Source organism: Symphodus melops (genome assembly GCF_947650265.1).
Source record: "Symphodus melops genome assembly, chromosome: 5".
Classification (NCBI taxonomy): domain Eukaryota; kingdom Metazoa; phylum Chordata; class Actinopteri; order Labriformes; family Labridae; genus Symphodus; species Symphodus melops.
The window spans coordinates 21,320,403-21,333,525 of record NC_136695.1 but is presented as its reverse complement, the minus strand read 5'-3'; the positions used below and the strand labels follow the sequence as shown (position 1 = coordinate 21,333,525).

At 39.5% G+C, this 13,123-nt stretch overlaps 1 protein-coding gene across 1 annotated transcript; it reads right to left on the bottom strand.

Annotated features, from left to right (window-relative positions):
* Nucleotides 1-60: 60 nt before the first annotated feature.
* Nucleotides 61-12,744, bottom strand: LOC306824304 (BAR/IMD domain-containing adapter protein 2). Its single transcript, XM_079344397.1, has 15 exons — nt 12,253-12,744; nt 9,947-10,091; nt 9,732-9,807; nt 9,538-9,624; nt 8,947-9,008; nt 8,681-8,752; nt 8,069-8,206; nt 7,416-7,568; nt 6,704-6,880; nt 5,154-5,793; nt 4,246-4,450; nt 3,848-3,910; nt 3,302-3,470; nt 3,142-3,182; nt 61-2,454 (listed from the first exon to the last, which is right to left on the bottom strand). The coding sequence occupies exons 2-15, from the start codon at nt 9,992-9,994 to the stop codon at nt 2,382-2,384; spliced, it is 2,004 nt and encodes a 667-aa protein (XP_079200523.1). The 5' UTR covers nt 9,995-10,091; nt 12,253-12,744; the 3' UTR covers nt 61-2,381.
* Nucleotides 12,745-13,123: the final 379 nt, after the last annotated feature.

Below are 13,123 nucleotides of genomic sequence, written 5' to 3'. Positions count from 1 at the left end.
TAAAACATCAAAGCTGTGATTAAAAAAAAAACTATCATTGTAAGAAATGCAACTTTAAGGAATGTTTCCATAGATTTTTATTTCCCATTACACAAATATTCAGTGTTTGAGGTGAAGAAAGTCTCCAGCAGTTTTCATCATCATAATAAAGCACCTTCTAAAGTCACCAGGATCTCATGCTGATGTAGCTCATAGAACAGATTGACAGTCCATTAATCCATTTTTTTAAAGGACCTGTGGAACTGTGCATAATGTATGTGCAATATAGTAACAATATCTCACTTTGGAAGAGGACGTGTGGATTGTGGTTGGGTTCCTGTTTTAAGTAGCAGTTCTCCCATAACCACTCAAACACATTGTGTTGTATATTTTGCTGCAACTTCATCTCCACACAATATTCTGAATACTGCTGTTAATTTCCATGTATTTCTTGTTGCTACGTATATTCGACATCTTTAGTTGTATTTATAGTGTCATGTACTTCTGCACACATTATTTTGTACAACATATTTTTCAGTAATACCAGTATATTTTTTATATACAAATGTATATATGTATATGTTAGTTGTGTGCTTTCCAGTATTAGAAGTGAACAAAGTTCTAGCATTCTTCCAAAGTGAAATACTATTACTAAAAAGAAGTTAAATAAAAGTCATACATTCACAGATGTTTTAAGCCCTATTTACAAGCTTGACTAAGCATTAACTCTATCAGTTTGCTAGCCTTCTGCTTTATTAATAATGCCATACTACTCAAAGGTATATAAATGCTGTTAGAAATGATTTTCTACAACCCTCTGGGCGACATCTAAAATCTTTAAGGTGCTAAAGGACCACCAAAGCTCAAAGTAATTACAACAAGAACAAAAACCATTTCAGTTTGCACAGATAAAATGTTTCACCTTAAAACTAAAGTCCCCTAGAGCTACAGAATATTATTTGGGATAACTCTAGTTTACCATTAACACCTGCTCAGACGCTGGTCAACTTCCCAGTATGCTTTCCTCATCACTTTCATAAAAACATTTCCCAAATGAAAATAAATCCTGTTGTCTGTCTCGGCTTTCACATCTCTTTCAGATTCTACTCCGTCTGATTGGTAAACATTTGACTAGCCTATATGATGTCTTTAGATTTGGGACTGAAAAGGAATCAAGACGACATCAAATCCAAAGACTAATCAGGAAAATCTCTCACTCTTTTTTACTTTAACCCTCCACATCATGCCACTTTCTGAAATAAACACTTCTTCAATAATACCATAATCTCAGCGTTCAGCTTTTCGTTGCTACAGTCTGTGGAGCTCAGAAACTTTCTGTAGAACTTCCTCTGTCTCAAAAATATCTATCTGAGACCCAACAAATTTCAATAATCTAATGTTTAATATATCACATTTAAAGAAAAACTTTTTTCACAACGTTTTGTTAGGCCAAGTGAAGGGTTAAATCATTCAATAACTAAAGTAACTTTGAGTTACTTTTAATTATAAGTAACTTTGCAGTAGCAGAATGTGCTTCTGTAAATTGAATGAACTTATAAGATATAACCAACAGGGAGTCCATCACTTGACCAGTTTTGCTTATCATCAGTGATGCTTCTGTAGAAATGACAAAATTAATAAACGTGGCGAATTTCATTGAAATACAAAAAGTATCTCAACCAAAACGACCACATTTTGAATTCGAAAAGACACTTTGAATAAATTCAAAACTTCAATTCATTCAAACCAAAGCAAAATGCAAAAATCTGGCAGCATTTCTAATTTCTAAAAATATAATATCGTAATAGCACTTTTAGAATAGGAGCCTGTCCTTGTAACACTTTGTTACAGTGAAAGTTCACAACCTGCTATTAGGAGCCAGTCCCTAGATCAACCAAACACAGAAACACTTTAAAATATGGCACAAAAACTGAATTAAAAGCAAAGCATGTTCTGAAAAAAACATTGCAAAGTAAAAGAAGTCGGAGGCATCTTTCATAGGCAATGAAAAACCTAAACATGTTAGCTAGTCTTGATGAGCAAAGGAGATCTCAAACACTTAGTTAAGTACAGACAAAACTTCTGTCATAAACTAGTCTATTTTCTTCATACCCTCTCAGGCTTCATCAGATGTTAAAGAGGTTCTGATTCTATCTTCATGTTAAGTACTCCAAACTTAAATTGATTGAAATCAAATTAAAAAACTGATCTTTACAAAAAAAACCTTTTATAATTTGTTTAAAAATTTTATCAAGAAACATAATCTGCTTTTGATGATTTGAAGAAAAAAAATACATCAACAAAATCATCATGACCGTATGGGTTGTTTCCAGGAATCAACCTGAGGTTTGAAGACCTGACAAACCACAGAACGCAGGATTGCTGCAGTGTGAATATAATTGTTACTCGATGATGGGAGCTGAGCGATCGTTGGTGACAGTTTTTCTGAGTCGGATGTGAGCAAATGGGTTTATCCTGTAAGCAGCAAAAAATAAAAAAAACATTTACATTAAATGGACACTCCAAAGGGTTTTATCATAAAAGCTTACACGACATGGGAATAAACGAATCACATAAAAAAACAAGAACTGTAGTCAATGAACTTAAAGCTACCGTTAGCATGCAAGTATGATCACAATGGCAATGCTAACATGCTTATGCTAAACCGTTATAATTGTTTGTGTGTTCTTATAGAGGAACATGGCCACATTGTGAATATGTTTAATTCCAGAAGAGAAGCTTGTGGCAACCCATAGAACAGAGTAGTAAACCTAGCTAATTTAAAAATAAAAAAGTAAAAAATAATAGTCAAAGGGCCACACATGGCCTTGTGGTTAGATCAGGGGCTGTAGTTCTCCAAGTGGTAGGCCTATAGGTCTTGATTCAAGTCTGACCTGCAGCTCCTTTTCTGCATGTAATTCTCCACTCTCTCTCTCATTAAATAAAGGCAAAAAGCCCAATTATAAATCTTTATAAGAACTTATGTTTAGCACCAAATGTATCTTTAGATATATCATTCTAACCTGTTAAACACATCTAAACTATCTCATGAACATAAAAATCATGGAAGAGATTAGAAATGTGATATACACAGACACTATAGGTAATATTAAATGTTTCTCAATAAAGACACTAATAGCTAATTTGCGTCACTAATTTTACCTGGTAGGGGATGGTGGTGGGGAGGCCAATGCTGAAGTAATCTGAAATGCAAAGAACAGTTTTGTTATATTTGAAATTACAAACCATCTGTTTCTTCTCTATAAGTATCTATATGTTCAGTAAGATGTAATAATTATCTGCAAATCTTCTTCCTTCTGACCCTGTTGCTGTCGGCCATGCTGTACGGGCGCGGGCGGAAGGTGCTGACCCTCTGGGGAGGAAGAGACCGCTCCTCCTCTGACTCTGGGGTGAGGGCTGCAGGACCCTGAAACCCAAGCTTGTCGAGCTGGCCCGTACTGTTGCTGTTGGCCTTGGAGAGGAAGAGGGAGCTAAAGGGAAGATTAAAGACAGACGGGGAAAGGGGATAGAGGAACAATTAGAAAGGAAACCATGATTATAGGAGCATTTTTTTTATCAACCATGCTTTTTGTGTTGGAGAAGTGAATGTGTGGGAAAAGAGCGGTGGAAAGACTGAAAGGGTAAAGAGTGGGTAACATACTCTCTCTCTGGCATGATATTTGTTTTACGAGAATAAAGACATTGCCACATTTATGTCAACTTGAAAATGACTTGTTTTTCTGTGAGTCAACCGATACTATTACTTCCTACTATATCAGGTTCTACTGATCCATTTAGTTTTAAAATAGCTAAAATTATAAGAATGGAAAATTTAAGAGGACAATAATCTTTTCCCCCCTTGACTTACCTCTCAAGGTGATCCATAGCATTGTGCTGTGGCTGAGTGTAGGAAAAAGGGAACCAGCCTTTCCTGTCAAAGGAAATTCCTCTTTAAGTTATCTCAGCAAGACATTAAACTGAGTTCTTCAAGCAGCAAGACGAGTGTGTGTGAGATAAAGACATACTTCTCCATTGTTCTGACAGTAATCCACAAAAGAAAATAATGTTAAAGGGAAGCACTTTCTCTGTTATTGTGACACCTTAACATTATCATGTCCTTATTATAAATTATTCAGCCTTGTAATCTTGTGCATACTAACAATGTTAAACCTAATAAGACTCTGTGTAGTCACCATGCATCTCACTTGTGTACACTTATTTTGTACAGGGCAAAATCTCATACAGCATGTGATCTGTAAAACCTACCGTCCAGTTCGTTCATTTTGACCGTAGTGCCATCCGTCTCTGGCCTCAGAGATGAGCAGAGTGATGCTGTCACCCTGCTGGAAGTGCAGTAAGCAAGCTCCGCCAACGCCACCACCACTGCCCTCCGACTCCCCAGGGGAGTGAGCAAACAAGGCTTCAGCACGTGTAGGACCAGATAAAGGCATGATCCTAGGGAGACTGGAGCCTTGGTAGAGGAGAAACAAGAAAGTTATAATCCTATTTTTATTGTCATGAATCAAAGTTTCAACAATTTTTTTTTGATCAATAGCCTTTACAATGTTTTTACACTGAGCAAGTGTCTCCACACATTGTAGTCTTCATTGTTTATTGCAGTGGCCACCAGTCTCAGGTTTCATTAGCATTGAAAGTCTACAGAGGAGGGATTCTAAGTGATGGATGTTATTGTTTAGTGTTTACTTTCTAACAGCTGTACTAGCACTGTATTTAATTATTGCTAATGCAAACACATCATTTCCTACAGCTGCCTCCTGACAATGACAGCTCTCTCTGTTGGCAGATTATCTGTTAACATTTCACGATAGGATGGGGAAAGGATTGCCCAGAGTGTGCTGTTTCATGAAGAGGTGCAGATGGAGGTTAATAGCTCACAGTCAGCAGGGTAACCAACTTTTTAAACAAGCTCTTCTCTGCTGCAGTTGTTCAAAGGCATGACATCTGAGCATGAATTGCAATTATTTTTGATAAAATTCATCTTTGTGTTTTTTTTAGCTGCACTGTGGACTGATTCACCAGTTTATTTGTTTATTTGTTGTAACCACGTGACTATAGTATCAATAACACGGGAGACTTACATCTTAAAAAATTAATTTGTGACAATATATGATTGTAGACGTACAAACAAATAATAAAGACATCTCCCTTCCTACCCTGAAAACCTCCAAGCTTTATTTCGCTGTTGGGCCTCCTCGGCAGTGGGAGTGTCGCTGTTGCACTCATATCAGAAGCCTTCATCCAGGGAATGTGTGACGGCGATGACGTGTTGCTCCCTCCTGGTCCCACCTGTTGGTGCAGGAGCTGCACAGGAGTCATGGCCCTGGAAAGAGGAGCACTATGGGGCAGTGGAGGACTGTGAGGAGCACTGTGGGTGATGGGGAGGGTCATGCCCTGCAAGGAGCCGCCAGTCGTGGAAATCTGGCTGAGCGACATCACAGTGGAGGGGATGAGGCTCGGGGAGAGGTTGGTGGTGTTGGTGGTCAGTAGGTGGGTGCCTTGCTGGCCAGAGCTGCTGGACGGGGTGGGAGTGGAGGCAGCTGGGCTGGGGCTGCCACTGGTGCTGCTTTCAGGGAGGAGGCTGGCTGATGTATTGAGGGGAGTGCTGCTGTGCTGAGGAGACGCTCCCTGTGATGAACCTCCAGCGGCTCCCCCAGAGGAGAAGGAGCAGAAAGTCTGAGGGGAGCCCTGAGGTGGACAGGTTTCACTCTGAGAGGAGGAAGGGAGCTGGCGTTGCTGCTGGGAGCGACTGGAGTCTCCATTCAACATAGTTGGGATCTCTAGCAGAGAGAGCCTCTGAAAATAACAACAACATAAAAATGTTAACCAATAAAAAATACAAGTCACTCATTAAATGTTTGTAGTTAAATTCCAGATTAGTGGACTCAGACCAAGACATGATTGAAAACGTGGTGACTTGCTTTGAATTTGACTTCAACACCAAGACTTGTGACTTTACTTCACTCCAGATGTGTGACTTGGAAGGACTTCATATACCTCTTGGCACTGCCACATAAGCATGTACAGCAGGCTTTTACCAACCTTGGGGTCTTGGCCCCATGTGTGGTAACATGGAATTCAAATGGGGTTGTCTGAAATGTGTATTTTTATTTTATCAATACAAAATATATTGTATATTGAAATATAATGAACACATGCTACTGTGGGACAAAGCCAAAACAACAAACTAACAGAGTTTCTGTATGTCTGTCATCCATTGTATAGAAATGTCATGCCAGCATTTTTGTCTCTGTCCACAGTAATACACACAAAACTTTACAATTTACAACACTGTAAAAAAAAAATTCAATGATTGAAAACAAATTATTTTAGCAAAAAGCTATTTGTTGTGATGTCTGGGGTTACTGGAGTTTGGTGAAGTCAAAGTGAAGTCATGGGCCAAAAAAAGTTGACAAAAACTTTTTAACAGACTATGCATCCAAGGATTTATTAGCCTGAATGTTCTTTAATATTTCATAAACTTTCACTAATGTATTAACAGTCTTAATATGTACTTAACAAACAAAATGCATGTCCGAGTTTACCCAAGGAGGTTTTTTAAAGTGTTTTAAAACAACAACCAGCAACATAATCTTTCTGTGAAATCCAACAAAAAGGAGGTCCAGATTAGGAGCTTAAACTTTTAAAAATGATAAACTCAAACCAAAGTAAAGACTTGAACCAATAAAAACAACCATAATCTGACCTGTTCAGGCTGAGCAGAGCCTAGCTTGGTGTGACGGAGTACCTCAGCTATCCCAGCAGCTCCTGAGCTTTGAGGCGCGGTGTGGCGCAGCAGATTCAGAGCACGCTCTGGTAGTTTTGTGGGCTGAGAACAGGACAGCTGCCATGATGACAGTTTCTGCGACAGAAGCTCTCTCACCTGGATTGAAAGAAGAAAAACCCCACAACAATGTTAGAGGATAAAGATGGATTCATTCAATTATTTTGCTTTTCTTGGATAATCCCTAAAAAACTGTTAAATGCACTAGTTCAATTTCCATTTCTTTGGCTCTCAAACCAAACCCATCCATTCCAACTAAAGATGTTTCTCCTGTAACACGGATCACAGACATGTCCAGCAAGTGTAATAGAAATAGGAAGGAAAAAATGGGCCGTTTTTTCAACTTCCAGCAGCAGAGGAACACATGTAGTGAATATTTAGACGTTCAAACGGAGTTCAAAAGAACACAAATGACAGAGCCTCTGTTCATATAAGGATTATGTCCACTAGTGCAACATTGATTATACTGTGTTTCTACAAAACAATGAAGGTCTCCTGAACAGAGGAATGAGCTTTTTCAGAGTTTGATTGCACATACTTTTTTGTAGGATTAACTGTTAGTTGGGTTTATATTGCCAACATTTAACAAACGAGAGCTGAAATGATGCCAAATTAGTTAATGTGATCCCATTACCTTGGAGTGGTAGCTGATTAGCAGTTTGGTGACACAACACTGTCTGTCGACCAGGAAGCAGTATCGTCTCCTTTCTTCAGTGAGCGCAGACTTGTAACCCGTGGCAACCATCGCATCGAGTTCACCTTGACGACGGCTCATCAACTCCACAAACTGTGGAACAAGTCAGGGAAAATTTTGAATCCAAATCTCACGCACTCAAGACAGGGTGATCTTCAATGCTCTTTGCATAAACACAAGGTCACAACACTTAAACCCCTGGTGACCTTTTCCTCTCACAAAACCCGAAAGCTCAGTCTCAATTTTCATTTTCACTTTCCAAAGTGGCTAAATCAGTTCATCCTCTTATGTCATTCCTATTTCCTCCAGGAATATGTTTGCCCACTAAGTTGCTTGTTTTCTGAAAATCAGCTGAGGCAGATTGTTCTTTAATCTTATTCACACCAGCCTATTTCTTACACAAATGCTCACATAACCTTCATTTTAATCTGCTATAATGCTGAGTTAAGAAGATCCATTTGTTTGGAGGATTTCTGATTCTCAAAATACAAACGATCTTACTAACTGAATCTTCTGTGTTTTCGTATTTTTTTCCTCTTCGTTCATTATGCGTCTTTGTTTTTTCATTGATGGATTGGTTGGTTGTAACTCACCTGCATCTCTCGGTCTCCGTATTTGTTTGGGTGACGACTGCCCTGACTCTTCCTGCGGAGCTTCTTCAACTGGGACTGGCAGCGCTCGATAGACTCAGACTTCGACCTCCGCTCACTCTGATACTTCTTCAAGGTGGCCTGGGGGGAGGAAGGGAATTTGTATTTTTTATTCCACAATATCATGGAACATGTGTTGTTGTTGTGCTTTATATTATAGGAGAAAGAACGCTGCACCCATGCTGATATTCACTGTGACACAGCTTTAAGAAAACAGTTCAGACAATAGAAAACAGTCATAAGCAATGTTTTGTTAAACTTTATTTGGCTCCATGAACACAGCTAGTTCAGGAACACAACACTCTTGCTACAGTGTGTACATCTACACATTAAAGGCTATTGACTTCCTATCTATCGTATTGCTTGTCTGTGACTGTTTAATTATCACAGTGTTAATCATTCCAATGTATTACGTTTTACATAATCTTCTGGTTTGCCTCATAATTTATACAATAATTGCTCTGGTCAACAGAATTAAATGTAATTTTGTTCAAAGCTCACTTTTGAAATATTTGATGCTAGTACAGTATTTTGTGTGGGTCCACATAAACTTACTGTGAGGTATTTAATATCCAGTTCCAGCTTCTGCTCCAACTGGGCGAGCAGTTCGGAGTGAAACAGCTTCAACTGTTGATAAAATAAACCCATCAAAGCTTAGCAATTGGATCAACGTATGCTGACACTGCAGCGTCAAAATGATAGATGTACCAAAGAAAACTTGCAACATCACAGGCAGCTACATTGTTATCGAAAATGGCACTCTTTCTGATCAATTCAATACCATTATATAATTGGCACAGAGCATCTTAGTGCAGACTTACCACATCTTCCAGCTGCACCTGAATCTGTCTGTGCACCTCGGCCATCTGAAACAATGTGTCTCCTGTGTAGAAATGTTATAAATGATTTAAATATAACAGTAATCAGTTGGTTTTATTCAAACATATGTTCTAATCTTGACCATTATAAACAGCATTTAACATCTACATCCGTGCAGGCAACACACGAGTAGTAATGTCTTTAAACTTTCTGTTTTCACACAGTTTCTCATTTACAAAGCGGCAGTCAGCTGTGAGTGCCTCCCTCGGTCACACAGCGCTGTAGTATGTGGTGGCTGGCATCTCGCCCTCCGACTCTCCTGCCTGCCTCCCCCGCTGTTTTCAGCATTACAATGAGATCATGTGGTGTTGTTAATCTCCCAACAATGACCCTACTCTCTCCGTTTCCCTCTGTTCTCTCTCCCTCTCTCTGTCTCTACATTTCCTTCTCCCCTCTCGTCTTCCTCTGCTCCCTCACTAACACATAAGCAGACTGTTTTCATCCTCTCCTGCAGCTGTCAAGTCGACTCTCTTCACTTTATTAGGTGCCATTGCAGATTTATTCTTAATTTCTCCCTCACTTCCCTCACTCACCCAGCTCTTTAGAGCCTTGGCTGTCACTTGCCAGTTCTCCCAGCTTCACCAAAGCATCAAAGTACCCTTTGGCAGCCACAGTTACTCCTGAGAAAGAGAGTTTATGATAAGGGACATATACATTTAAAGTGATTGTGTAACATCACATATAACCCTGATTAGAGGACAAAAGTTAAGGCCCGTGTTTGGCTAACCTGTCAGGGCTCTCTCATAGTGTTTCCCCATAGTCACAAAGTTCTTCAGACTGGGATTAAACTGGTCCAGAATCCCCTGTTGGCAACAATAAGAGGACATTTTTAATCATTTCACAATACAATGAATTGTGTAAGATTTTGGTTGTGATGAAAATATCTCCCAAATCTCTTATACTGTGATGGGGGGTCACTGCCAGGGCGCTTTAGAGTCTTACCTTGTAGACGTTTTCCGTCATCTTGTTAACTTCTTCTGTTCGTGACATTTTGCTTCTCTTGGGTATAACCAACCACTTTGTGTGTTTGTGTTGTTTTTTCCTTTTGTTGGTCAGGGTACTAGTCTTGACAGCGAACAGAAATCCACTGAAAGAGAAACAAGAGAAGAACGTTTGACCAATGTTGTTCACAATGACTCTTCACAGAAAAAAAGCACAAACTGATGTTTCAAGCGTCACCTTCACTTTGGAAAGCAAAGGTCAAAGCCCTTGTGGTGTGATATTTTTTCTCCCTTTAACGATTTTCTGAAGGAAATTTCAGCTCTATCTGAAAGTTCAGCACTGAAAGGACCGACAGGAAACAGAGGGGAAGACCAAAAGCAACGAGGGTCACTGGAGCAAAAGGTTCTCTGATTTATTTGTTTGTTTTACTTCACCTGAGCTGAAACTATTCTCACTCATGAATACACAAGTATTTGGATGATCAAAGACTCCAAACATTCACTTTTTTCTTGCCTCTTGTGTCAGAATTTGCTGCTTTTCCTGGTGCTGACACTTCATTGAACATATTTAGGTTTTGGACTGACTGTCCAGCAAAACAAGGAATGCCACATTGTGCCCTGATGAGTAATAATTATAGTGTAATGACTTCCTGTTGTTTTAAGACAAAACCTTCACGTGATTCATAAGAAGATGGCAAAATTGTAAGTCAGGTATTTTTTTGGTCCATGTGCAGAAAACCTCCAAACACAACTGTCCTGTAAAATAAGTTAAGCATTATAAATTACAGGAATCTTGTCTGTTGTTTTAAAGACAGTTGATCAACATCAGCCCTATTTGAGACACTGAAAGTGTGAGATTACTATAAACATTTATTGTTTAGGACTTTTCAGGCCATTCAACATGTGCTAAGGATGTCAGACCTGACTTGGATTTTTGTGAGAGGGCAGCACTGTTATTTTCTCACGAACCTACTCTTTGTCTAAGCCTGCCGGTTTCTACATTATCGCCTCACAACATTACGGCAACCCAAATATTTCTCCAAGATTCGAGTGCCAGAAGACTTATACCATTTCAGATAAGAACAATGGTCTCCTCGAGAGTGAGTCGCAGGTGTCAAAGTGCTGAATAAACACGCGACAAGGATGTTTCCTCAGCAGAGGGCACGATCAAGGGGGGACTGATCTGGGGTCAAAGGATTTCCAGTCTGGATTTGATGGCAGAATCCTCATTCCCTGTTTTCCCACTGCAGCCTTCCTTTGTTATCGCAGCAAGATTACAGAGAAAACGGTGACCCAGATCAACTAATGGTATATGACACAAAGAAAACATTTCCAGGCTCTTGCTCATTAGGGCCACCCTGTCATCTGACTGCTCTGAAGATACTTTTTTTTTTTTTTTGAAAGCTTTATATTGATGCACATTATTCCCAGGGGAAGTACAAAATGTAATTTGAATAAATGTTTAATTTCTCAGTTTGGTGTGGTGTTAATTTAAATTTTTTGAATACATTGATAAAGTGTTGTTTGTTTCAGGATGCAACAGGAGCAGTTTGCAGGTGGTCGGGGAACTGATACAGAAGGTGCATTCATGTGGTTTGGCCTCTTAAAATGTCTTCAAATGGCTTGGTTAAAACCAAAAAATGCCACTTGCACAGATTAGAATATTTTTTTAAACATTTGAATGTTACTTACTCTTTTTTTGTCTGGTCTTTTTAGGCAAAAATAAACATATTTTTCTTTGCTCTCCTTATAGAAGACATAGGTGTATTTCTCTTTCAAATGATTAATTGAACACATTTTTTTCTGTATTGGAAAAATTTACAGATAATTTCATCAATCTTTTGGGAATATAACATTTGCAGTCTCAATGACTCTGAAGCATCCCTCAAAAAAAGCCTGGCAAGTGAAGCACCAAAGAGAAAACCAAGCTTGGAAGATTTACACAAGACTTCTACTTAAAGGGATTTTTGTGTCATGCACTCACTCCTCACATTAATCTAAAGATCAATGAATGGTGTTACAGTACAGCTAAACAGCACCTCACAGCTAAATGAGCCTTTCTCCCACAACATAGCAAAATGTATCAAAAACATGAAACAGTTTGTGTGTCTGGGGGCAAAAATAATTGAGGAAAGGACGAGTACAAACAGAGAAATGAATAAGTTGCAGAGTGAACATTTCCCTGAGTGTTAAAATGAAAACTTTGCCCACACAGTATACAGTTCAACAGCTACCTGTTGAGCTCCAGTTCCATTACAAAAGTCTGCAACAAGAAATTCAACTACTTTCTTTTAAAAAGTTACATACCTTTTCAGATGTCATTGTGGGAACGATAAAGGCTTCCTGCTTCTTTGAGTGTTAAATGAAGAGTACAACACCCCCTCCTTTCTTCCTATTAGGCTACTCTCCCTCTCCGTTAGTTAGTGGGGGGTTGTCTCATCCAGCAGAGCACTAAATCTCAGCTCTCCTCCACCCCTTTTTCACATGGCCCTCTCTCTCTCTCTCTCTCTCTCTCTCTCTCTCTCTCTCTCTCTCTCTCTCTCTCTCTCTCTCTCTCTCTCTCACAAACATACACACACACATACACACACACACACACACTTCCTCCCTCTTTCTGGCTCTCTTTACTCCCAGGAATCGGGGTCAGATATTTGGTGCCGTTCAGTACCTCTCCACATTACTGAGCCGATTACCAACATGCCTTCACGCCCGCAGAAAAACCGACCACCGACTGTAGCCCCCGCCCTGAACAAGCAGCTCCCAGAGCAGTCAGCCTCACGCTCAGTGTCCGCCTCCCTCTGCCTCTCTCTCTGTCACTCGGGCAGAATAACAATGAGCCAACGGGACCCCGTCTGAATAGAAGCAGGAGGAGAATAATGACTTGAACTTTTTAAGCCACAGCACAGGCAAAGGCCTATCACTGGCCTACATACACCCGGATCATCACCATGTTCCTACTCCCCATTCTCAGAGGGGGGAGAGGAGAAGAGGAGGCCCTGCAGGACCCTTCTTCATTAACTGTTATAAATACTTTCATTTACTGCAGATTATGTGTTTTGTTTATATAAGACATAAAGGCGATCAAATTGGCAGGGAAAGTTCATTTGTTTTTTTGTTTTTTTTAGAGTGAGCAAAACTAAAACAGAACATGGTAAGTAATCCAGTACAGTTTAGAGAT

Coding starts and splice junctions, on each gene's coding strand:
- LOC306824304 (XM_079344397.1), bottom strand. CDS start 9,994: ATGTCACGAACAGAAGAAGTTAACAAGATGACGGAAAACGTCTACAAG. Junction 7,569..8,068: donor ACGGAGACCGAGAGATGCAG/GTGAGTTACAAC, acceptor CTTGTTCCACAG/TTTGTGGAGTTGATGAGCCG. Junction 3,183..3,301: donor GCATGGCCGACAGCAACAGG/GTCAGAAGGAAG, acceptor TTTGCATTTCAG/ATTACTTCAGCATTGGCCTC.